The 25719-nt window shown below is 44.8% G+C and overlaps 1 protein-coding gene and 1 long non-coding RNA gene across 5 annotated transcripts; both read left to right on the top strand.

Annotated features, from left to right (window-relative positions):
- Positions 1-10749: 10749 nt before the first annotated feature.
- Positions 10750-12987, top strand: LOC139457759 (uncharacterized). The gene is made up of 3 exons (XR_011652631.1): positions 10750-10997; positions 11729-11833; positions 11975-12987. It is a non-coding gene; the product is annotated as an uncharacterized lncRNA (long non-coding RNA).
- A 3709-nt stretch (positions 12988-16696) lies between these two features.
- Positions 16697-24200, top strand: LOC139457757 (uncharacterized). 4 transcript variants are annotated; one of them, XM_071239108.1, is made up of 6 exons: positions 16697-16878; positions 18077-18409; positions 18901-19035; positions 19787-19876; positions 21807-21926; positions 22994-24200. In XM_071239108.1, the coding sequence occupies exons 1-6, from the start codon at positions 16818-16820 to the stop codon at positions 23029-23031; spliced, it is 777 nt and encodes a 258-aa protein (XP_071095209.1). In that variant the 5' UTR covers positions 16697-16817; the 3' UTR covers positions 23032-24200. The 4 variants fall into 4 exon arrangements, with proteins under 4 accessions (XP_071095209.1, XP_071095208.1, XP_071095210.1 ...); XM_071239107.1 differs by having other exon boundaries at positions 18901-19041; XM_071239109.1 differs by lacking the exon at positions 19787-19876 and having other exon boundaries at positions 18901-19041.
- Positions 24201-25719: the final 1519 nt, after the last annotated feature.

The following is a 25719-nucleotide window of genomic DNA, read 5'->3' as shown; positions in this document are numbered from 1 at the left end:
CTACTTCTACACCTCCCCGATCCTGTCTACTTCTACACCTCCCCGACCCTCGTCTATTTCTACACCCCCCCGACCCTCGCCTACATCGAAACCTCCCCGACCCTGTCTGCTTCTACACCGCCCCGAACCTCGCCTACTTCTACACCTCCCCGACCCTCGCCTACATCGACACCTCCCCGACTCTCGTCTACATTGACACCTCCCCGACTCCCGTCTACTTCTACACCTCCCCGACCCTGTCTACTTCTACACCTCCCCGACTCCCGTCTACTTCTACACCTCCCCGACCCTGTCTACTTCTACACCTCCCCGACCCTCGTCTACTTCTACACCTCCCCGACCCTCGCCTACTTCTACACCTCCCCGACCCTGTCTACTTCTACACCTCCCTGACCCTCGTCTACTTCTACACCTCCCCGACTCTCGTCTATATCGACACCTCCACGACCCTCGTCTACTTCTACACCTCCCCGATCCTGTCTACTTCTACACCTCCCCGACCCTCGTCTATTTCTACACCCCCCCGACCCTCGCCTACATCGAAACCTCCCCGACCCTGTCTGCTTCTACACCGCCCCGAACCTCGCCTACTTCTACCCCTCCCCGACCCTCGCCTACATCGACACCTCCCCGACTCTCGTCTACATCGACACCTCCCCGACTCCCGTCTACTTCTACACCTCCCCGACCCTGTCTACTTCTACACCTCCCCGACTCCCGTCTACTTCTACACCTCCCCGACCCTGTCTACTTCTACACCTCCCCGACCCTCGTCTACTTCTACACCTCCCCGACCCTCGTCTACTTCTACACCTCCCCGACCCTGTCTACTTCTACACCTCCCCGACCCTGTCTACTTCTACACCTCCCTGACCCTGTCTACTTCTACACCACCCCGAACCTCGTCTACTTCTACACCTCCCCGACCCTTGCCTACATCGACATCTCCCCGACCCTCGTCTACTTCTACACCTCCCCCAACTTCGCCTACTTCTACACCTCCCCGACCCTCGCCTACATCGACACCTCCACGACACTCGTCTACTTCTACACCTCCCCGACTCTCGTCTACATCGACACCTCCCCGACCCTCGTCTACTTCTACACCGCTCCGAACCTCGCCTACTTCTACACCTTCCCGACTCTCATCTACATCGACACCTCCCCGACCCTCGTCTACTTCTACATCTCCCGACCCTCGTCTACTTCTACACTTCCCCGACTCTCGTCTACTTCTACACCTCCCCGACCCTCGTCTATTTCTACACCTCCCCGACCCTGTCTACTTCTACACCTCCCCGACCCTCGTCTACTTCTACACCTCCACGACTCTCGTCTACATCGACGCCTCCCCGACTCTCGTCTACTTCTACACCTCCCCGACTCTCGTCTACTTCTACACCTCCACGACACTCGTCTACTTCTACACCTCCCCGACCCACGCCTACTTCTACACCTCCACGACACTCGTCTACATCGACACCTCCACGACACTCGTCTACTTCTACACCTCCCCGACTCTCGTCTACATCGACGCCTCCACGACTCTCGTCTACTTCTACACCTCCCCGACCCTCGTCTACATCGACGCCTCCACGACTCTCGTCTACTTCTACACCTCCCCGACCCTCGTCTACTTCTACACCTCCCCGACTCTCGTCTACATCGACACCTCCTCGACCCTCGTCTACTTCTACACTTCCCCGACTCTCGTCTACATCGACACCTCCCCGACCCTCGTCTACTTCTACACCGCTCCGAACCTCGCCTACTTCTACACCTTCCCGACTCTCATCTACATCGACACCTCCCCGACCCTCGTCTACTTCTACATCTCCCGACCCTCGTCTACTTCTACACCTCCCCGACCCTCGTCTACTTCTACACCTCCACGACTCTCGTCTACATCGACGCCTCCCCGACTCTCGTCTACTTCTACACCTCCCCGACACTCGTCTACTTCTACACCTCCCCGACTCTCGTCTACATCGACACCTCCCCGACCCTCGTCTACTTCTACACCGCTCCGAACCTCGCCTACTTCTACACCTTCCCGACTCTCATCTACATCGACACCTCCCCGACCCTCGTCTACTTCTACATCTCCCGACCCTCGTCTACTTCTACACTTCCCCGACTCTCGTCTACTTCTACACCTCCCCGACCCTCGTCTATTTCTACACCTCCCCGACCCTGTCTACTTCTACACCTCCCCGACCCTCGTCTACTTCTACACCTCCACGACTCTCGTCTACATCGACGCCTCCCCGACTCTCGTCTACTTCTACACCTCCCCGACTCTCGTCTACATCGACGCCTCCACGACTCTCGTCTACTTCTACACCTCCCCGACCCTCGTCTACTTCTACACCGCCCAGAACCTCGCCTACTTCTACACCTTCCCGACTCTCGTCTACATCGACGCCTCCCCGACTCTCGTCTACTTCTACACCTCCCCGACTCTCGTCTACTTCTACACCTCCACGACACTCGTCTACTTCTACACCTCCCCGACCCACGCCTACTTCTACACCTCCACGACACTCGTCTACATCGACACCTCCACGACACTCGTCTACTTCTACACCTCCCCGACTCTCGTCTACATCGACGCCTCCACGACTCTCGTCTACTTCTACACCTCCCCGACCCTCGTCTACATCGACGCCTCCACGACTCTCGTCTACTTCTACACCTCCCCGACCCTCGTCTACTTCTACACCTCCCCGACTCTCGTCTACATCGACACCTCCTCGACCCTCGTCTACTTCTACACTTCCCCGACCCTCGTCTACTTCTACACCTCCCCGACCCACGCCTACATCCACACCTCCCTGACCCTCGTCTACTTCTACACCTCCCCGACCCTCGTCTACCTCTACACCGCCCAGAACCTCGCCTACTTCTACACCTCCACGACTCTCGTCTACATCGACGCCTCCGCGACTCTCGTCTACTTCTACACCTCCCCGACTCTCGTCTACATCTACCCCTCCCCGACCCTGTCTACTTCTACACCTCCCCGACCCTTCCTCTGCCTCGGTAGTCGTCCACTCCTACCCCTTCCTGACCCTTCCTCTGCCTCGGTAGTCGCCTACGCCTATCCCTTTCTTACCCTCGTCCATTCATGATCCCCGTCCACTCCTACCCCTTCCTGATCCCTGCCCGCTTCTGTACCTCCCTTACCCCCGCCCACTCCTGTCAGGACCTTCTGACCCTCCCTGTCCAATGCACTTTCCTCCCGTCCTTTCCTGAATTATCCGGTCACCTCTTGTCCCTCCCCGATCCACTCTGTCCGTTCCTGTTCCCACTTGTTCCTTCCTGTAACCTCTGTCCCCGACCCTCCCTGTTGCTTCCTGTCCCTTGCTGTCTTGCCGTGACATTAAGTGCCGCGCTTACTCCCACGTTCAAGTGTCCCTTGCTGTCTTGCCGTCACATTAAATGTCTCGCTTACTCCTGTGTTCAAGTGTCCCTCGCTGTCTTGCCGTCACATTAAAGGTCTCGCTTACTCCCACGTTCAAGTGTCCCTTGCTGTCTTGCCGTCACATTAAAGGTCTCGCTTACTCCCACGTTCAAGTGTCCCTTGCTGTCTTGCCGTCACATTGAATGTCTCGCTTACTCCTGTGTTCAAGTGTCCCTTGCTGTCTTGCCGTCACATTAAATGTCTCGCTTACTCCTGTGTTCAAGTGTCCCTTGCTGTCTTGCCGTCACATTACATGTCTCGCTTACTCCTGTGTTCAAGTGTCCCTTGCTGTCTTGCCGTCACATTAAATGTCTCGCTTACTCCTGTGTTCAAGTGTCCCTTGCTGTCTTGCCGTCACATTAAATGTCTCGCTTACTCCTGTGTTCAAGTGTCCCTTGCTGTCTTGCCGTCACATTACATGTCTCGCTTACTCCTGTGTTCAAGTGTCCCTTGCTGTCTTGCCGTCACATTAAATGTCTCGCTTACTCCTGTGTTCAAGTGTCCCTCGCTGTCTTGCCGTCACATTAAAGGTCTCGCTTACTCCTGTGTTCAAGTGTCCCTTGCTGTCTTGCCGTCACATTGAATGTCTCGCTTACTCCCATGTTCAAGTGTCCCTTGCTGTCTTGCCGGCACATTAAATGTCTCGCTTACTCCTGTGTTCAAGTGTCCCTTGCTGTCTTGCCGTCACATTAAATGTCTCGCTTACTCCTGTGTTCAAGTGTCCCTCGCTGTCTTGCCGTCACATTGAATGTCTCGCTTACTCCTGTGTTCAAGTGTCCCTTGCTGTCTTGCCGTCACATTGAATGTCTCGCTTACTCCTGTGTTCAAGTGTCCCTTGCTGTCTTGCCGGCACATTAAATGTCTCGCTTACTCCTGTGTTCAAGTGTCCCTTGCTGTCTTGCCGTCACATTAAATGTCTCGCTTACTCCTGTGTTCAAGTGTCCCTTGCTGTCTTGCCGTCACATTAAATGTCTCGCTTACTCCCACGTTCAAGTGTCCATTGCTGTCTTGCCGTCACATTAAATGTCTCGCTTACTCCCACGTTCAAGTGTCCCTTGCTGTCTTGCCGTCACATTAAATGTCTCGCTTACTCCTGTGTTCAAGTGTCCCTTGCTGTCCTGCCGTCACATTAAATGTCTCGCTTACTCCCACGTTCAAGTGTCCCTTGCTGTCTTGCCGTCACATTACATGTCTCGCTTACTCCCATGTTCAAGTGTCCCCTGCTGTCAAGCCGTCACATTAAAGGTCTCGCTTACTCCTGTGTTCAAGTGTCCCTTGCTATCTTGCCGTCACATTAAATGTCTCGCTTACTCCTGTGTTCAAGTGTCCCTTGCTGTCTTGCCGTCACATTAAATGTCTCGCTTACTCCTGTGTTCAAGTGTCCCTTGCTGTCTTGCCGTCACATTAAATGTCTCGCTTACTCCTGTGTTCAAGTGTCCCTTGCTGTTTTGCCGTCACATTAAATGTCTCGCTTACTCCCACGTTCAAGTGTCCCTTGCTGTCTTGCCGTCACATTACATGTCTCGCTTACTCCCACGTTCAAGTGTCCCTTGCTGTCTTGCCGTCACATTAAAGGTCTCGCTTACTCCTGTGTTCAAGTGTCCCTTGCTGTCTTGCCGTCACATTAAAGGTCTCGCTTACTCCTGTGTTCAAGTGTCCCTTGCTGTCTTGCCGTCACATTAAATGTCTCGCTTACTCCTGTGTTCAAGTGTCCCTTGCTGTCTTGCCGTCACATTAAATGTCTCGCTTACTCCTGTGTTCAAGTGTCCCTCGCTGTCTTGCCGTCACATTGAATGTCTCGCTTACTCCCATGTTCAAGTGTCCCTTGCTGTCTTGCCGTCACATTAAATGTCTCGCTTACTCCTGTGTTCAAGTGTCCCTTGCTGTCTTGCCGTCACATTACATGTCTCGCTTACTCCCACGTTCAAGTGTCCCTCGCTGTCTTGCCGTCACATTGAATGTCTCGCTTACTCCTGTGTTCAAGTGTCCCTCGCTGTCTTGCCGTCACATTAAATGTCTCGCTTACTCCTGTGTTCAAGTGTCCCTCGCTGTCTTGCCGTCACATTAAATGTCTCGCTTACTCCTGTGTTCAAGTGTCCATCACCTGTTATATCTGGTTTAATCGGTTTCGGAAGGGATGAACACATTTAGGACATTAACATTCTACCATGCCGACAAGAAGAGGTGGTCTTTTTGGAACGCGTAATTACACGTGGTTACACAGGTAAGCAATCTTAGAACGCTCCGTAAAGGGGTCACAGGAAGTGAAAGGCAAAACAAATATTACTCAAGCCAATTCAAAATAATGGTTACAAAATTAATAGTTTTTCAAAAGGAATTGATATAATTAATTTCATCGCTAATTTCAACTATTGCATATTTCCATTCAACCAAGTCATTTAAAAAAAAAATATCAATATGACATCTCCCCATTGTTAGGGTTGACATGTTGTAGAAATAGTGCAAAAAATGATGAATGAATTTATTTCTCCAACAAACTTTAAATAACAGGATTTAGGTATTTTGAAGTTGTTCTTATGTAGCAGTTGGTTTGAAATATCTCAATAATACATCATTATTACGAATGACTATCTCTCCACTACAGACTTCAAACTGGCTGAACTCGACTTACTTCCGTTACTCTGCACTGTCCAGCTGTTGTTTCCGATGACAGTACTATTTACAAATTCCATAAACCCAGAGGACAATCCCGATCTGTAGTTATGTGCAAAATTAACCAGAGTTACTGCCGAAAATGAGCCTACTGGCACAACCACTGCGAGCTGAAAGCCCTGTCGTATGGCTGAATACTGCAGGTTTTGGCTGCAGACGATAAAGAGACTGCTGATATGACTGTGACCGATGATTATGTGACGGGCGTGTGTTCTAGGTAGCGTGTTTGAGGTAATGTAGGATGTTTGTTAGCTTTGTGGTGCTGAGTTCTAAGGGTAGGCCAAGAAGTATAGTCTCCTATAAACATTCAACAATGCCGGTTGTGTTACATGCCTGGATAATAGGAAGATGGGCGAGTGATCATATGACATGTTGTTCTTCTTGTGGAGTTTTATGGTCTTATGTGGTTCTTTCCACAGGTCTACAATCAATTATGAACCACTCGGAAACCACCCAAATCCATCCATACCGGATCAGTCGGACATACCTCCAGGTGACAGAGACGTTGTATTTCCCGAGCGTCTTCCGAGGCTAAAACACGAAGATCTGTTCACCGAATTCGACGATGTTGTGTTGAACGGGTTATACGAAGACGGTGAATATGTAATCGATTATAGATTCGACGGGGATCGAAGAATCGATGAACTAGCTTTAGCGAATGCTTCATATTCAAGAGTAACACTTCTGAGTCCTAAACAATTTTACGAAGTGGGTGACGTCATACACGTATCAATAGAGTTGCAGAATGGATACAACAAACGTATACTTCGAGGTGGGGACAGGGTCCGGGTGTGGATAAAGGAAGTAAGTCACGGCGCATGCGCAAGAGGATATGTGGTTGATCACGGAAACGGAAGTTATACTGGCGTCGTTCGTGTTTTGTGGCCAGGACGGGTGGACGTTCTTGCGGCAGTTGTCTTGTCCCGAGAGGCCGTGAGAGTGTTGTATAAAATCCACAGAGAAGGCCACTTGGTGAGGCAGTTGTTTGCGATTTTTCAGAGAAGATTCATGTATGAGATGACGTTGTGTGGCCCTTCCCCCTTTCTGCTCGGGTACACGCGAGTCTGTAACCTGACTAGACGCCATTATGGCCTCCCCTGGTACTGTGGACATCCGGAAGTACTGACATGCGCAGAGTGGACCCGGATAGGTGGTTCCCAGCCTCCATGGCCAATGTTTGAAGAGGAGCGTAAGCTGTTTGAAAAGTAAATCGGGTCTTCTTTCTATGATAATGGAATTTCTTTTTGACCATGGACAATAAATATAGAGACGCGATATTGAGCCAAACTATGGAAACTGTTATGTTTTATTATTACTAATACGGATTCGTATGATATGTTTTATTACATATTTTCCAATTTCAGACATAATGTACAACAGAATATTCACAAGCATGTCACCGTGGAGGCTCATGGTATGATTTATATTATAAATAATGAAATGATGACAATAATTTTTACCTCTAGTTAGGAAATATATGTATAAAGGCACAATATCACAACCCAGATAATATCCGAGTAACGAGTATCTCTCTTTCTTAAAATTAAAAAAAAAAACATTCGAAAGAATTTCATTCATGTTTCTAGCAACACCGAAACCTGTCTGTATTTGTGTACAGCAAGTAACATGTATTGACGGCCTATTGAATCCTAGAATCTCCTTGTATTGGTGTAACTCTTCAAACAGTTAGTCATCCCCCTACCAACATTCGCGAATGAACGCCAATTACACAGTAACCATCGACAAACGACGTATTTAAATAATCTTTCATAAATCATTTTCTCTATTTTACCTTGTTCAGGTAGAGGCCCGTTCAGTGTACAGACACCATGCAACCAAATTCCAGCACTTGTCACGTGGGGACAAGCACCCCCTGTCGGCTACTTCCTCAACTGGACATGGTGTTCCACGGCTTGCACCAACACCCTTCCCAACACTGTACGGAGCTGGGACGAGTGTCTTCGTAACAGAAGAATATGGATGCATGGAGACTCCACACTACGCCAGTGGTTCTCATATCTGAAGCAACGCCAAAAAGTGACTCTGGTGTCCGACATATGGCGCTACCCAGCATGGCCGCTCCCCTCTACTCTCTCCAGCACCAAATACAACTACGCTGTTTTCTGGGGCACTCACGAGTTGCCGTTCACAAACTCCGGTGAGTTTACTCCCATGGAAGCACACAAGGCCACCCACGCCTACCTAGACGAGCTGCCGAGAGGCAACCGAGACATCGTCATCATTCATTTCTACCTCCACTTCACAGCCTACCCTCCCACGTTGCTAAGGACGCACGTCAGGCGGACTGTGCAATCAGTGAAGGCGCTTCTGGAACGTGCCCCGGAAGCGAGGGTATTCGTGAAAGGCCCGCACTCGTTTCGTATCACTACGTACGCACGTGGTGTGATTGAAGACTACTGGGGGACCATTCATCAACAGATACTGAAGAAAGAATTTGAACCCATTCAGGACAGAGTGTATTACCTGGACTTTTGGGACATGACCGTTGCTGGTGAAAATAACGATGTTCATCCCAACATGACGCTAGTAGGCCAGATGTTACACACTCTGCTGGGTTATATATGTCCGAACTAATCTATTTGACCATTTACAGCTACTAACATCACTTTTGATTCTGCGTGCTAGGTCATGACGTGGGTTGAGTACACATCGATGCCGGCAGTGTGAGACACGGATAGTCGGCCCAAGATTCAGAGAGTGGCGCTGTCTGACGTTTTGTTGGGAATTCTTAGTTCTGTGCGCTTGAATTACAGTTAGTTGAAATAAGACGTAAATAAAGATGTTGATCGTTGCTAATGTCATGTTTACACACACAATAGCAAAACACTTTAATAATTCGTGTGCCTAAAAATATTAACAATGCCCATGTTTGGGCATATACCTATCCAATCGGTTTCGGTTTGGTTTGACGTGGGCAATAAATAGAATATCACACTCACCTTAAATACCAGCTTATTGCAGTATTTCTATTTATGCGATAGTCAACAGTATTGTAGTTATACCAGGGCGTACTGTAACTATACCTAATCAAAACTAACAACCAGACCTAAATCAGGATGGAAAATAGATAAATACATATATTAGTGTTATTCTTTATTGAGGAATAATATCCCTATATAATGCAGTTATGAAATAGTTATTAAGTAGTTAGTCGTGACCGGTTCATGTCCAGTGTAGTCTCTGTGTTCAGACCGGTTGACTTGAGATTGTGCATCTCTTTGAAACATAAGCTCCTCATACATGGGCGTAGTCGGAGTGAGCACTGGCTGACATGAGGAAATAACGTGCTACAAGCTCCTTTATCGCTAGCAAGGGAAACTGATTGACTGTGACTGCTTCCTTGTAAGAATCTGATAGTAATGATTTACACAGATACAGAAAACTGTCTTTTGTCATGCAGACGCAATCTAGTCGACATGCCACCCGAATAGGCAACTGTAAGCTACTGTCACGTTATTGCCAAATGCGCACATACAATGTTGTTTATCAGCCATGATGAATGTTAATGATATGTACTCTGACAGATGGATTGGGTTGGCCTGTACATTGTTACACAGCAGGCCATCTACACATGATGTGGAGTCTGTATACCAACTCCTTTCAAGGTACTTACGACTCCTGTAGTTAAATATAGATCATCTTGTTCCGGTCCTGCTCATTTCAAGGTTTTGGCAAACGTCTTGAATCTAAGTCTTTCAAAGTATGCCATACCAGGACACCAGGTTGTACGTCATACCAGGACACCAGGTTGTACGTCATACCAGGACACCAGGTTGTACGTCATACCAGGACACCAGGTTGGCGCACGACCCTGCAGATACACATTGAAGGAAGTGTGCCATGGACCTGACCATGTGGGTGGTGGTGGTGTGCGGGATTCCCACAGTCTGTGGTAAGTGACAGTTTGTTAATGTAAGTTAAAGTTCTCTAGTATTGTCGCTGAGGTCATTATCAATATCAGTATTGACTGACATTTCAAAATATACATTTCACAATTTCTCCATTTTAGTTGGGAACAGCACTGTTGTCGTTATAGTAAAGGTATTTGTCACAGCATCAGTTTGTTGCGATGTAGCATCCACATTCAACTTTACAAACCAAAAAACATTAAATATATGATTGTGTGATACATCAACAGGTTCGGTGATTCTGACAAGTTCCCCAGAGACAACAACTGATGGCGATGCCTTGACACTGATCTGCAGCAGCATCCCAAGCGGGGGGAAAAGTAGACAGTGGTTCAGAGAGTATCAATGCGACTTCTACACGATGCGTGAACCCTCAAGTCTCAGTGTACCGTATACTGACATCTTCAACACCTTCCTATTGGGACGTATCAACACGTCTGATGTCTCCCAACACAATGTGACTCTTAGGATAGACGCCGACATAGACGATGGATCTGTGTGGCAGTGCATTCCTTCCTCATGTCGGGGAAACGGCTCTATTCCCAACATGTGTATAATGTCCGATGACAATTGCATGTCCCATGACGTTATTTTGAAATCTTGCTGAACGCTGCGTGAAACTCACTCACTCAAAATAAGTGACGTTTGCATAACAAGTTATCGCTGTCTTTGCTTATATGAACAGCAAGTGGCTGCTATCGACTCTAACCATATTCTCACAAACAGAAAAGCAGCTGGATATTTCACTAAATTATGTCTTTTTCTGGTAACAGCTAACCGTCCTATTCCCATTTCTTCAGGTGTTGTAGTGCCTTCGACGACTGTTCCACCCACGTCAACATCAACATCCTCGTCCGGAATAACAAATGTCGACACTACAACTGATGTGTCCGTCCGTGGTCACACACATGCTGTGACCAGGAACTGTCCAGGTAAACGCAGCTGCTGATCATGGTGACCGTACCTTTCAATGAGATAAGATAAACAATGGCTGCATTACCTCTTGGCTCTTGCCCTTTGTTTGTTTGTTGTTAAACACCAAACAGCCCAGTGACTGACAATACGAGCATCAATCTACGCAACTGCGAAGCAATGACATGCATCAACTGAGTCACCGAGCCGACCAGTTGTTGTTTTGTCCCCTTAATGTCGAGCGCCAGGCAGAGTAACAACAAGTACCATATTTTCACGTCTTTTGGTATGACGCGGCCGGGGATCGAACCCTCGACCTTCCGGTCTCCGGGCAGACATTCTACCCACTAGACCACGGAAGCGGCCATATGTTATCAGATAAAACATGTTGACAACATTGCTCCTTTCCCTCAATGAGTTCACTGTTGGAAGCACTTCCCAGGTTTATACCCACATTTCAAAGTTACAAAGGATTTGGGTTCAAACATCCAACTATATAAACGCGATTTCTTTCTTCAAACGTATAACGTGTATATATGTATACAAGTCTGCTGAGCTGTTTGGTCACTGGGTATACACAAATGATGTCTGCTAGTGCACACACAATGAGACGAATAGCGCTGTTTGTAACATCTCAATTAAAACTTATATCGATTCAATACAGTTTGGGAAAGGGTCAATTATAACAGTGCTGAATCTGTACAGCTGAATGTTTTCCAAGATGACAAAGGTCTTTCGCTCATGTTAATAGACATCGTCATCTTCATCGTCACGAGCGCTGCAGGTGGTGTCGTGGTTGGCGACGGCGTTACCTTGATCATCATATTCACATGGATGAGAATGAAAAAGAGAAAACGTTAGTAGTTATTTTCCATTTTACTTTGTCAAGTTGCAAAGAATTATTCTCTTGTTACAGTAGAACGAGATACTAGAACTGAAGTATAACATTGGTATTACACGTGATCTTATTCAGACACGAAATGTTGCTTTGTTTCAGACGTCCGAGCTCACATATACGCCTCTCCATCTGCGTATGAGAACATGGATCATCAGTACATGACGGCGCCGAGACAGCCTACCAACACTGTAGAGACACCTCGCAAAGTGAACACAGACATAGATACCGGAGAACCAACATACTACAGCACCATACAGCCAACACTGTAGATACACGTGAATACAGACACGTCCTACTAGAACACTACACAGTGAACACTGTGGGCATAGACACACCACACCACGTGAATACAGACACGTCCTACTAGAACACTACACAGTGAACACTGTGGGTATAGAGACACCACACCACGTGAATACAGACACGTCCTACTAAAACACTACACAGTGAACACTGTGGGCATAGACACACCACACTGCGTGAATACAGACACGTCCTACTAGAACACTACACAGTGAACACTGTGGGTACAGAGACACCACACTCCGTGAATACAGACACGTCCTACTAGAACGCTACACAGTGGACACTATGGGTACAGAGACACCACACTACCCGTGTCGAGCGAATGCAACTCTTTGTGTTCTAATCATGCTAATAAATAAGCGTTCCTGCATTGATAAGCGTAGAGAGTGTCTGACTCTGGCCGACAGTTGAACAAGGTGAAGCCGGGGTTAGACAATGGCTTCACCAACTGAAAAGAAATCATATGGACATGGCACCCAGGAATTAATAGGTTGTATGCAAGGTTTCATTGTCCTTGTTTAAAATAACATGTGGCTCTGCAAATATGCATTGCGATTGTCAATGGAATGCCTTTGTGATATTATATAACCTGCACACCACGGAAGTGTGTTCCTACAACGTATATGCGCTGTACTCAATTTGTAGTGACTAACCACGGTGAGTGCGTTATAGCATGTGACAACTGTATCACCGATAAATATCTTGCAACATCCTTTGATCTTACAGAAATGCTCACCAGAAATGAGCTTCACACATGACATCCAGAGAAGAAGATGAGTGTAGAGATAACAAGAAATGTACAGAAGAGAGACCAGTATATGTACATTAAAGTGTTACCCAAATCTCTCTGTATGACTTATAAACATTTGCACTGCTTTAAACATGTGTTGATTTTCGATAATGGACAAACATTCATTTCCGTTTAACATCAACCTTAAATCTAATTTAACATTTTTGTTCACGGCGTTCTGTTAAATGTCCCGAATTATTATTAACATGGATTTTCTTTGGTGGACGTACAATGGACACTTTAATAAATAATGATATGCGTTTTCACATGGATCACCACATTGACATATTGGATCACATTCTATCTCTATTCTTTATAAATCATAATTTAACTGGCTTTTCATGTATCTTAAAGTATGATAAATATTCAACTTTCTAACACCATAGGAAAAATATGGAGGTGCAATTACTTGCTCTTTTTGTATGTATGTCTTGAATTGGGATGTAGATGTACAATTTCTACCTGCTGCAGGAATAGTGTTCCATAACCTTACAGTTGATGGAATAAAAAAAGACGTATCGTCAGCAAAGAGTCTTGTTATGCAATCTAATTCATCAGCAATGTCGTTAACAAATACAATGAATAAAAAGGGACCTAACACCGATCCCTGTGGAACGCCAGCCTTTAAAATTGGATAGAGCCCCGCTTACAAACACTGATTGAGTACGATTGCTTATGTAACTCGACAGCCATTCAAGTAAATTCCCTTTTATACCATACATTTCTAATTTGTACATAAGCCCTCTATGCCAGACACGATCAAATGCTTTTGACACATCGCAAAAACCCATGCAATATTTTTCTCTATTATCTAAAGATATACAAATTTGATTATACAATTCAATTAATTGATGGACAGTGGAATAGCCTTTTTGAAAGCCCGACTGGTATTTATATAACAATTTATTGTCGTGAAAGTAGTTATAAAGATGCTTAAATACAACTCCCTCAAACACTACCAGTACAATTGATGAGTGATATTGGTCTGTAATTTGTCACAACTGAATGATCTCCTTTCTTATACAATGGCATAACATGCGCTCTTTTCCATTCTGTTGGATATGCATTTAAAGCCAATCAATGATTGAACAACATACAAAAAACAATACTAATGCTGTTTACTGTTTTCTTTAATAGGTTGTTACTTATTCTGTCTGGACCAGATGCCTTGTTAATTTGAAGACATTTAATAACGTCAGATATTTCATTTTCTGAGACAGTTAATTTGTCGAAAAATACTCTTAGTGCGTTGATTGAAATATGGTAATTCTTCCCGTTCTTCTGTTAGGGTAGATATGGATTGGAAATATTCATTTAATTTCTCTGATTTTTCTAAATCTGAAAATATAGTGGGACAGTCATCGGTATCTTGTTTCCTTAACGAGGGAATGCTCGTAGATGTTCCAGAGTTTTTGACGACATATCTTAGTAATTTCCAATATGATTGTTTATTTACTATATATAGTTCCGAAAGAAATTCATCGATGTTAGAATAATTCTTTTCTTTCGCATAACTTTTCATGTTGTTGACTTTATTGCGTTGTTTTTTGTATGCTATAATATCTGTCTCCTTATTACTCCTTTTTGATTTCTTTCGTAACCTATTACGTATCCTACACCCCTTTCTTAAATGTGAATAAAACCATGGTTTGTCATTTGGTCGAATAGCGACAATTTTAGATGGAATACATTGTGTTACAAAATAATTCAATCTTTCATACAACACTTCACACATATCATCAACATTTGTACATTCATTAAATAAAACAGATTGGTAATGTTTAGGAGATCATTCAATTTAACAAAGTCTCCTCTGTTATAACATAAAACCTTGCGTTTATAAGCTATCATGGTGCATATGTATGTGTCCATTTCCATATAAGTACCTCTGCGATCAGATATTGTACTATCGAAGTCGATCACACCACTGACCTTTACATCAACATCTTCACTAACAATGATTGGATCTAAAAGTGTGCTAGATTTAGAAGTGAGGGTTCATCAATTACATTCCTTAATTTTTTTCTGTGTAAAATTTCGTTTATGTTATTTTTTCTGTTAGATAATAAATATCCATATTGACTCCTATTGAATCTGATGTGCAGGTCTCAGACGTACACACGGGTTTATCATTCTTCAATGACCGGGCGACCCGTCCCAGATCCTCGCGCTGTTCACACATCGAACACCGGCAATTGTGCCCGATGTTGTGAATCGCTTCTCGTGTTTTCAACCATGTCCACGTTCTTTTCGGTCAAGAATTAACAGATCGCTGTGATTACCGCGCCTTTTTTTCGTATAATAGATAAACGTTACACAGAGACGCCAGCCACTGATTGGGCTGGGTTGAGTGATGGAAGACACCGAAATTCTGACTTATATAGGATACTTCTTAGTGATGAAAAGAAGAATGTCAACAAGAGGATTAAGGAGACTGATGTGCTGATCCTTGATAAGATAAGCATGATCAGTAGAAAGATATTTTGATATCTTCAAAGTTCCATCACAAATCAAAACTTCAATACAGTTTAAACGTGTAAACATCAATATGCCCAAACAAAGGTTATCTTTAACATTTTTATGTGTAGGAAATATTCTAATGAATATGGCAAGTCACATTTATAGTAACTATATCTGTAACTATATCTATATCTGATTGGTTGACATTGGTTAGCCAAGGTTAACCGGGTCGTCAAGGGTTTTGAAATCTAACGCAAGCTGTATGTTCGGAATAGCTTGGCGAAGCAATTTATTTGCGCCTCACTGTTCAGTCACCGATGCTGAGCACCCGAGCCGCAGTCGCCTCTTACGACAGCAATCCGGGCGAGAACAGGTCATCAGAAACCCTTGCTTGCCGTAAAATGCGACTGCAAGTGTCGTGAGAGGCGACTAACGGGAACAGGTGGTCCGGCTCGCTGACTTGGTTGATGCATGTCATCGTATCCCAATTGTGTAGGGGGCGGTGGGGGGTAACCTAGTGGTTAAACATTCGTTCGATTCCCCACATGAGTACTATGTGTGAAGCACATTTCTGGTGTCCCCCGCCGTGATATTGCGGGAATATTGCTACAAGAGGCGTAAAACCATACTCACTCAATCCCAATTGCGTAGATCGATCCTCATGATGTAATTCACTGGATAATGCAGACAGATTATTTACAGATGCCATCATACAGCTGGAATATTGTTGAGTGAGGCGTTAAACAAAACACACACACACACACACACACACGCACACACGCACGCACGCACGCACGCACGCACGCACACACACACACTTATGACAGTATAATGCCCTACGGTGTACAGTTAACACCATATTCATTTTGCAAATGTCTCATATGTCTCAAGTGAGTAAAACCTCCAAGTATTAGTAACTAGTAACCAGTATATTATTGTGTGAGTCACGCCTTGTGCTTCTGGGAAGCTTCACCTGAAACTCGTTCCTTCTTCTACGTATCATGTGTGTACTGCCTGCCAATGAACACTGGTAATTGTCCGGGTGAACACTGCTCTGCTTTCACCATCTGAATGGGAATGCAACAGAGTCTTTGTGCCAAACCAGGTGTAGGGGTGTTAGTATGACAGCTTGTTGTGCTGTCAATGGTGCTGACTGAATACGCTGTCGGTGTTTGAACTGTGTAGCCTCGCCAATTCTTCTCTCGTTAAGGCGTAGCGTCAGGCTATATACAACATACCTGCAGGATATGTCATGTCCATGACAGTACACACAAACATGGCCACGGCCCAGAAAGTGCGGATATAGCTGGAGGTGTGTCCATCCAGATGTGCCTGCTCCCTTATCTGCAGTGACTGACTACTAGTGACATGGGACTGTAGCATAATATGGAGAATTTATACATCCTCTTGTTCGTGTTGTGTTGTGGTGTGGTCGGATTTGTCAACGGTGAGTAAATAACAACGTTCAATATATCCTGTTATGCAGTTACTTTATTGTGAACATATTCAGTGATGATCTAGGTCGAACCGGAAATGAGGCTGATGATATAGATGCATACACTATTACGTCATCGATGTATTGACAGGTTACATAAAGTCAACTTTTACTTCTGTTGTAAGAAGAATACAAATTTTGGCCACGTCATAACTAAAGGCAAACATTTCTGACCAGAAAGGGGCATCAGGTTCAATTACCTGTCTACTGCGCCGCAATCTGTGTCATGCCGGGATCCACTGATGGTGGGTTGGAATCCCAGATTGGCCCCTCTGATGCTTGGCCCCTCTGATTCTTGGCCCCTCTGATTCTTGGTCCGTGCTCGTGGGTTTCACCGAAGTGGTAAACGTCTGACACCTGCATCACTTCGGGCTTTCCTCCCACATTAAGCTGATACGCCGTAATATAACTGGATTTAGACTACCAGTTGTCGGACTTTCATTTTTATGGAAGCCTCGGTGGCTGAGTTGGTTAGATCGCTGACTTCGTGTGCTGGCGATTAGGTGCCTCACTCTGGCAAGTGTTGGTTCGAATCCCGGACGGGACTCAACCCCCAAGAGTACGAGAATATGTACTTTACTAAGAAAGTGCTATCCCAAATATAACATTTGTTACATTTGACCACTTTCTAAATGGCATTGTGTATTCACGTTTATGCAGGTTAATGGAAAGTTTAAGTCATCCCTCTTGTCATGTAGTCTCGCCCACAGTGGTTTGTAACTCTGAATCTGCATATACCTGAATATGAAACGGATGAGGTGGTCTCATCGGTCTCCTTTACGTTATTTCTAGTTCAGGTGGGTAAATCAGTGGAAGGGAATTGGTTATTGTGTAAGTTTGATCAATAAGTACATGCGCCACAATCTGTTTTCCTTACACACACAGTACAAATAAACGACTGTTGGCTAGTTTTGATGACAGTTCAACCAGATATATATAGCCACATGTGTTTAATAATATTTTTTGTATGAAACGCTATCTTCATTATGCTTTACATTCATCATCCGATTGTGGGTCAGAGAGTTTAAAAGAACATGATAACTGACACTTTAAGATTACAAATAATGGCACATTGTAACATTACAACATTCACGGCATAATCATCCACAGCGTGGGTTGTACAGTACACATGTAACTGTTGTGTCACCAGGCTCCCTGCAACTGACGACATTCCCCGCCCAGGCCACGGAAGGAAACGCGTACACACTCACGTGTTCCAGCAACAACAATGTATCAGCATCAAAGATTATCTGGTACTGGAGGACTGTTGCCGTAGTGGAAACAACATATCTTAATGATACGTGCGATGTGGTTGTGCCCCAGAATGAATATTTTGAGACCTACTTTTCAAAACGTGTCAGTATCAGCTGTGGTGTTCTCCAACACAATGTGACTCTCCGTATAAACTCTACTGTAGACAATGGAACGTTATGGTACTGTAAGGATCCAAGTACAGATGAAACCAGCCATACTGTAACAATAGGTGAGTAGATATTGATGCGCTGCTTCTACGATGAGTGTTAGACAGTCTGAAAATTGATAAATGCATTAGCTGCACAAAACCAAAATAGTATTACTGCAATGTTGTGTTCCCCTACAATGTGACATATTACGTAACATAAACACATTTGAAAATACAAACATAGTGATAAGGTAAAATTCTGACAGTGTAAAATCCAAATTTGATGGAGTCTTTTGAGTAAATATTTTACGTAAAACCAACAACCTCCAAACTAATTAAATATTATTTCGAACCAGTATAGAAAATTTAGTTAACCTACAAGGTTTAATCAGATACATCTCATGATTCAAACAAGATTCGCACTGTCCATTATTGCGAAGATTGGTGCTCATGATGTCAATCACTGGATTGTCTGGTCCAGACTCGATTACTTACAGACCGGTGTCATTTAACTGGCATAGTGCTGAGTGCGGAGGTAAACAACAAACAACAACCGTTCAAATCTTTTTTAGATGTAACAGATGAACCAACACATTCAACCTCTGTCACCACAACGCCAGCATCTGCAACGCCTACAATTACAACTGATGCAGAAATAGTTTCATCAACGTTCAGTCCCATTTCAACCAGTACAGGTACAGGGACAGGTAATGGTACGTATTTGTCTCCATGGACTGATAGGAACTGCAGCTACAAGTCAAAGTATAATGACTTAAACATGTAATGGCATTATCATATCTGTTGAGTTTCTCAATGTTATAATTCCTGTTTGAATTAATGGAATGCGTCATTACTGGCTCAGCTTGATATTATTTGCGCGCAGCCACTATTGACATGTGCAGTGTACTTTAAATGCTTAACATCCTGATAATTAAATCATATATTCCAAAAAAAGTCTCCATTTGTGTCACTTCGTGAATACAACAAATCTACAAACCTACACAGCAGGCGACCATTACAGCTGGACTTCACAGCTAGAATGTACACGCGAGGACGGCCATGTGACATAATCTGTGCAGTGCATGATATTCAGGGGCTCTTTTTTTTACCTCGCATCAACCATGCATGTAATATTGAAACGACATTCAGAGTTGTGGAGTTGTCCACTGTGTCGTGACATCCTGATGGCTTGTCTATATATTTATTGATTGAGGTTGATAGAAGATCTTTAATTGATATGAGCAATAGTAAGCAGTATATACTTCAACTTTTATTATCTACGTTTCCATGTGACCCATGTTACACCCATACATTTCTTTTCTGTAGCATGAAGGAAGGTGAGATAGCCAGCACGTAAATAGTATCCCCGTATTTAATTTGGCTTGGTTATTGTCATATGACGATGTATTTTTGTAAATTTGGGCTACACATTATCCGCCCGTGTGTTATCCGTAACAGACACAGCAAGTACACCGGCGACATCTTCCCCGACGTCCACAGACACGACTCAGAGCATGGGACAAACATCAGTGACGTCAACTAAGCCAGGTATCATATATTTCATATATCCATTATTGAGGAGAGTGTTCTGTATGTGTATTGTTTAACGCTGCAATATTCCAGCCATATGACGGCGGCCTGACACCCCCCCCCCCACCCCTACACCCCCACCCCCCCCCCACATCCCCCACCCCCCACCCCCCAGTATGGACGAGGCAATCCAGTGTTTGATGTTACAAGCAACAATCCGCGCCATCGGGTACATTAACAACCAAATCACCGAGTAGGACCACCCATCTACTTATTCGCTTTTTATGACCAGCATACGTGTAGGTGCTGGGCCCTGTACTAACCCGGAATCCCCATGTGTCTCTGAAAGTTGACACACGGTGCGATAAACACGATACAACACAGAAATAATATCCTGGTATTTTATTTGGCATTATTGGGCATTGCCATAGGACGATTCGGGTTCCCATGGTTGAAAACATTATTCTTAAGTATTGTTCCTGTATAGACATAGAAAGAACTCCAGTTGTATCCAGTGGTATCTAAAGTCACGCCCACAGAAAGAGAAATGATATTTTTAAAAAATTGATTGAGTGGTAAAACATTCCTAACCTGTTTATGACCTACTTATAAATTATCATTCTAACTGCATATTTCGGGTTCTGTGAAATAAATGCTAGAAACGTATACAGATAGATGAATATATAAACAACACACGCCTGGTGTGGAAGTATACTGAACAACAAAAGTTCCTGTGACATTGAATAAGATTTAATGCAAAGTTATGTTTTTTTACCAAATCTGAAACAATTTCGGTTTGCAACAGATAAAAGACTCCTGTAAGTGTTTAAATGGTTTAATTTGCCATATTGACTTCAGAAAATGCGTGATTTCATAAAAAACCATGGACATGCCAAAATGTCAATTCACAAATCAATAGCGTGTGTCCAACTCTGGTTGCGATGCAAGCATCACATCTTTGTCTCATGGAATGGATCAGACGTCGCACAAAGTCTTGTGGGATACCTGTCCATATCTGCTGGAGCATGTTTCGAAGTTCCTGGAGTGTCTGTGGAACACGTGGTTGACGTCAAAGGAGCGTATCCATCTCTTAACACATGTGCTCGATTGGTGAGAGATCAGGAGAGCGAACCGTTCAGGGGATGACATTCAAGTTGTTTTGTTGAAGAGAACCCTGAACAAGTCGAGCAGTATGAGGCCTGGGCGTTGTCATGTTGAAAGGTAATGACTGGGCCATGACGACGCAAAAACGGTAGAACAACAGGGCCGATGAACGGGTCGCGGTAGCGCTGTCCATTGAGATTTCCCTCTACCACTATCAAACAGGTCCTCAGTCTTGCTGTAATCCCACCCCATACCATAACGCTGCTGCCCCTGAACCAATCTTCTTCCATGACACAATGATTGACGTAACGTTCACCTCGACGTCGGTACACTCGAATCCGTCCATCGCTGTGGCTGAGGTGAAAACGAGACTCGTCAGTGAATAGAACTTGTCCCCACTGGCCGTCCAGCGTAGAGGCTGTCTTGCACCACTGTAGACGTGCTTGATGGTGGTTTCCTGTCTGGCGGGTTTTCTGGCGACAATCCCTGCACATCTGAGGCGACGACGTACGGTTTGTGAAGATACTCGTCGAAGGCCAGGGATGCTTCTTGCAGTCACTGTTGCTGGCTGGAATCGATTTCGTAGGTGTGTTGTTCGAATCCAGTTGTCTTATCAATTATTGGTTACGCGTGGCCTGCCACTCCGAGGATGGTCTCTGACAGCATTCGTCTGTTGCCAACTTTGCCATTAACACCAAATGATGTTTCTGTGGACATAAAATTGTCTTGCAACATCACGTTGACTCGATCCTGCTTCGAGCATACCAATGGCTCTCAGACGCTCATTTTCTGACGCTCCAAACTCGTAGTTTATTCTCTAATTATGTAACTTGATTCATTACAGAGAATCAACTGCCAATTATCTACATTGCCGTTGGTGGAAGTATTGCTGTTGTCATTATCATCGTCATCGTCGTCAGTATTGTCCTCTTGAGAAGACGGAAAACACGCACAGTTAAACTGGGTAAATTTTTCATACAGAATTGTACAGCAACACTAATAGGAGTGATGTTGTGTGAATTGTGGTGAACGTATTTGTAACTCTAAACTGGAGCAATATATACTGAGCATATTAACCCAAATAGCCCCCAAATGACCAAAAACGTTTTCTGTACAATAAAAGGACATGGAACGCCAGTACACTTTTCCTTCCCGATTTAAGACGTTAATGCTTAACGAGTGTGCATTCACTACGTCCCATCATTAGCCGTGAATACACACTGCCGCCTTGCTGTGTTGTCGCACTGCCGCCTTGCTGTGTTATCGCTGTGTTGTCGCACTGCCGCCTTGCTGTGTTATCGCTGTGTTGTCGCACTGCCGCCTTGCTGTGTTATCGCTGTGTTGTCGCACTGCCGCCTTGCTGTGTTATCGCTGTGTTGTCGCACTGCCGCCTTGCTGTGTTATCGTTGTGTTGTGGCATTGCCGCCTTGCTGTGTTGTCGCATTGCCGCCTTGCTGTGTTGTCGCACTGCCGCCTTGCTGTGTTGTCGCACTGCCGCCTTGCTGTGTTATCGTTGTGTTGTCGCACTGCCGCCTTGCTGTGTTGTGGCATTGCCGCCTTGCTGTGTTGTCGCATTGCCGCCTCGCTGTGTTGTCGCACTGCCGCCTTGCTGTGTTATCGCTGTGTTGTCGCATTGCCGCCTTGCTGTGTTGTCGCACTGCCGCCTTGCTGTGTTATCGCTGTGTTGTCGCATTGCCGCCTTGCTGTGTTGTCGCACTGCCGCCTTGTTGTGATGACGCTATTTTGATCCACCCAATCAACCCTCGGCCTGGCCCCAGTGGGAGGGAAACCAGCGAGTGCACTGACCAATGAGCGCTCAGGTTATGTCGACATCGTATGAATGTACCACTGCCTTGCGGGTCGTATCCGTGACTGTGGAAGGTGTATTTTATGAAACCAGCACTGATCTATTTTAGAGAAAAAGCAAGTCAGACAGTTCTATTCCACAAATTCAGTATTAAGAAAATTAATAGAGGAGAGAAATGTATTTTTTAATATGTACATGTACCAACACTTGTTATATAATTGCAGCTGGTGACGATAAGTTTGTGAAGACAACAGAGGTGTAGCCATACAAGTTCACCATCCCAGCAGCCAGGGCAACCATGAAGTCATCACCCGGCCATTACAGTCACTCAAAGAAAGCATGGTGATGCCGTCATATTGATGTTAGACGGTGGATGTTTCAGGAGATACAGTACATCACGTATTGCATGGAATGTGCTTCCAGGCCTTACACAAACTACAGGCGACGGTTACCACATTAGAGAACCTGCTTCAGATAGGACTGTGTGTATGTGTTCAGCGTGCAGACTGACAAAGATGACTGGGACCGGGGTAATAATTTCACAGACTTTCAACATGCGTTGTGTGGAAGGGTCGTTATTCAAATGTACATATTATTTTGGCATATTACTGAAATTTGGTATAGTCCAAATGTAGAGTAGATACCTATTATTGAAATTTGGAACCCATCGCATTAGCTAATCACCTCTTTTTAACCAATCAAAATCAATCAGACTTCTAGGTCATGGTAGAATATTATCTAATTATGTTTGTGTTATTACTATGGAAAAATAGGAAGAAATATCGCGACACAAGAGGGATTATATTTCACGATAGCTGACTGGTTATGTAAGTCTGGAAGACCAGTTGCAGTATTTAAACATTATCTGGAGCTGTGCATGTGCGTGCATGCGTGCGTATGTGTTGTGGGTGCGTGTTTCGAGTGAATGTGTGTTGTGCGTGCGTGTGTGTTGTGGGTGCGTGCGTGTTATGCGTGCGTGTGTGTTATGAGTGCGTGTGTGTGGTGGCTGTAGCGAGAGATGTGTGTTGTGCGTGCGTGAATGTTATGTGTGCGTGTGTGTGTTGCGTGCGTGTGTGTTATGCGTGCGTGTGTGTATTGCGTACGTATGTATTGTGCGTGCGGATGTGCTGTGCTGTGTTGTGCGTGCGTGTGTGTGGTGCGTACGTATGTATTGCGAGTGCGGGTGTGCTGTGCTGTGCGTGTACATCCGCCTGTTTGAAGAATACAAAACATTTATGAAGAGTAAATAGTGTACAGATGATGGGGTTCCCCGGAAAACGATGACGTCACTATAAGGAAGCAATGTTGTGATTTGAAATCATGCTTAGAACTCTGCTTTTAGCAGCCGAAAGGGTTTTGTCGCTTTTATTCATCCTGTATACTTGTAGAGCTCCATCAGTGATAAACACAACAGCGTGTGGGGCGCCATAATTTACCTCAAACTTAACTTGTTGTTGTTTCATATTTAGATCTATACATTAAGGTTCAGAGTAACAATAAAATATCCACAAGACTGTACGACAAGAGGGATGGCCATCGTTCCCTTTGTGTCTCTATGTCGCTCAATACTCCTGCAGCTCCCGCCGTTGGTGTCAACAGTTCACAAGCTTCGAGGTACCATGTCCGTGATGGCCCTTGGTCTGCTGACTGTTGACAAATGATGTGATGTTTGATGGGGTGAGACGAAGACTTTATTGATCTTCAACGAAACGATATCCGCCCGCACATGGTCAATATGTGTCTACAATAATAGACCTTCAATGCATGTACGCTACATCATGGAGCATGCTCTTTCTGTGAAGATTTCTGTGACTCTTACTCAGAAGTTGTTTGATCAGGACTACAACATTCAAAGCCTCAGTAAAGCTTTCTAAACGTTAGTAGACATTTCCAAATTTGACGCATCAGTGAAACAAAATGAATTTCTGATGCAAATCACTATTTTGACTTGTATGATATGTTCCCTGTTTTGTCAGGTGAACACGTGACTCGCCTTAGCGTCTTGGTGTTAGCACTGTGTACCAGGATCAGCAGACATTTATTATGATTATGGGAGGGTTTTGTCGCTTTAAGTTACTGCGATCCTATGATCACACGTTCGAATTCCGATTCGCCCCGATTATGTTTCTAGGTTTGTCAAGACCATACCTGTTCTCGTTGGTTTCACTGAAGTGGTGAACAGAAACAATCTGCATCACTTGGGAGTTTCCTCCCACGTCCTGACACGCCGTGATATAACCGACATACTCCTCGTTACACCCAACTCACTCGTTCCAAGTACCTGCTGTCGTCACTGTGAACTCGGTCACGGATCCACACTGCGTTAAAGGCTGAACCACTTCCACTCCAACTATATTCCATTATAAGCAATGTTTCCAGATGTAATTAAGCACCGTTATACAGACTACGTAGCTCCACCATATAATTACAGAATGTGTAAATCTGTGAGGTGAGGTGAAATGGGGTTTAACCTGGCATTCAAGACTATTGCCCTTAATATATAGCGGCGTGCATGCACGTGTGTGAGGGGCTGCTTCAACTAGTCCGGACTAATACCGATTTTATAGTGATAGCCCACTGAGATACCATGCCCCAGTTTAACATGAATACCCCACCTAGACACAGTATACTGACTGCTAGCCAACCAGTCCTTGTTTTAGTCCCTTATGCCGAGCGCCTACTACCACTAGGCCACGGAGGCGGTCTGTATATCTATACACAAAGAAAAAAGTTAAGCACACCCCTATTTTTGAACCATGACAAAAATCATGGCAAGGGATGACTGACCACAGGAGCTGGGCGATACCAATATCATCGGATAGAACAAACATTTGACAACAAATAAAGAAGATATTGGTGAGTTGTGATTGAAATTTACTGACATAAACTTCATGGTAACACAGGTACTGTTTTTGACCTAAGACAATACCTAAAAAAAGTATGGAGCTGC

The sequence above is a fragment of the Haliotis cracherodii genome, unplaced genomic scaffold (genome assembly GCF_022045235.1).
Source record: "Haliotis cracherodii isolate W230 unplaced genomic scaffold, xgHalCrac1.p SCAF_12, whole genome shotgun sequence".
Taxonomy (NCBI): domain Eukaryota; kingdom Metazoa; phylum Mollusca; class Gastropoda; order Lepetellida; family Haliotidae; genus Haliotis; species Haliotis cracherodii.
The sequence above is the reverse complement of the archived record's forward strand: the minus strand, read 5'-3'. Positions and strand labels throughout refer to the sequence as shown.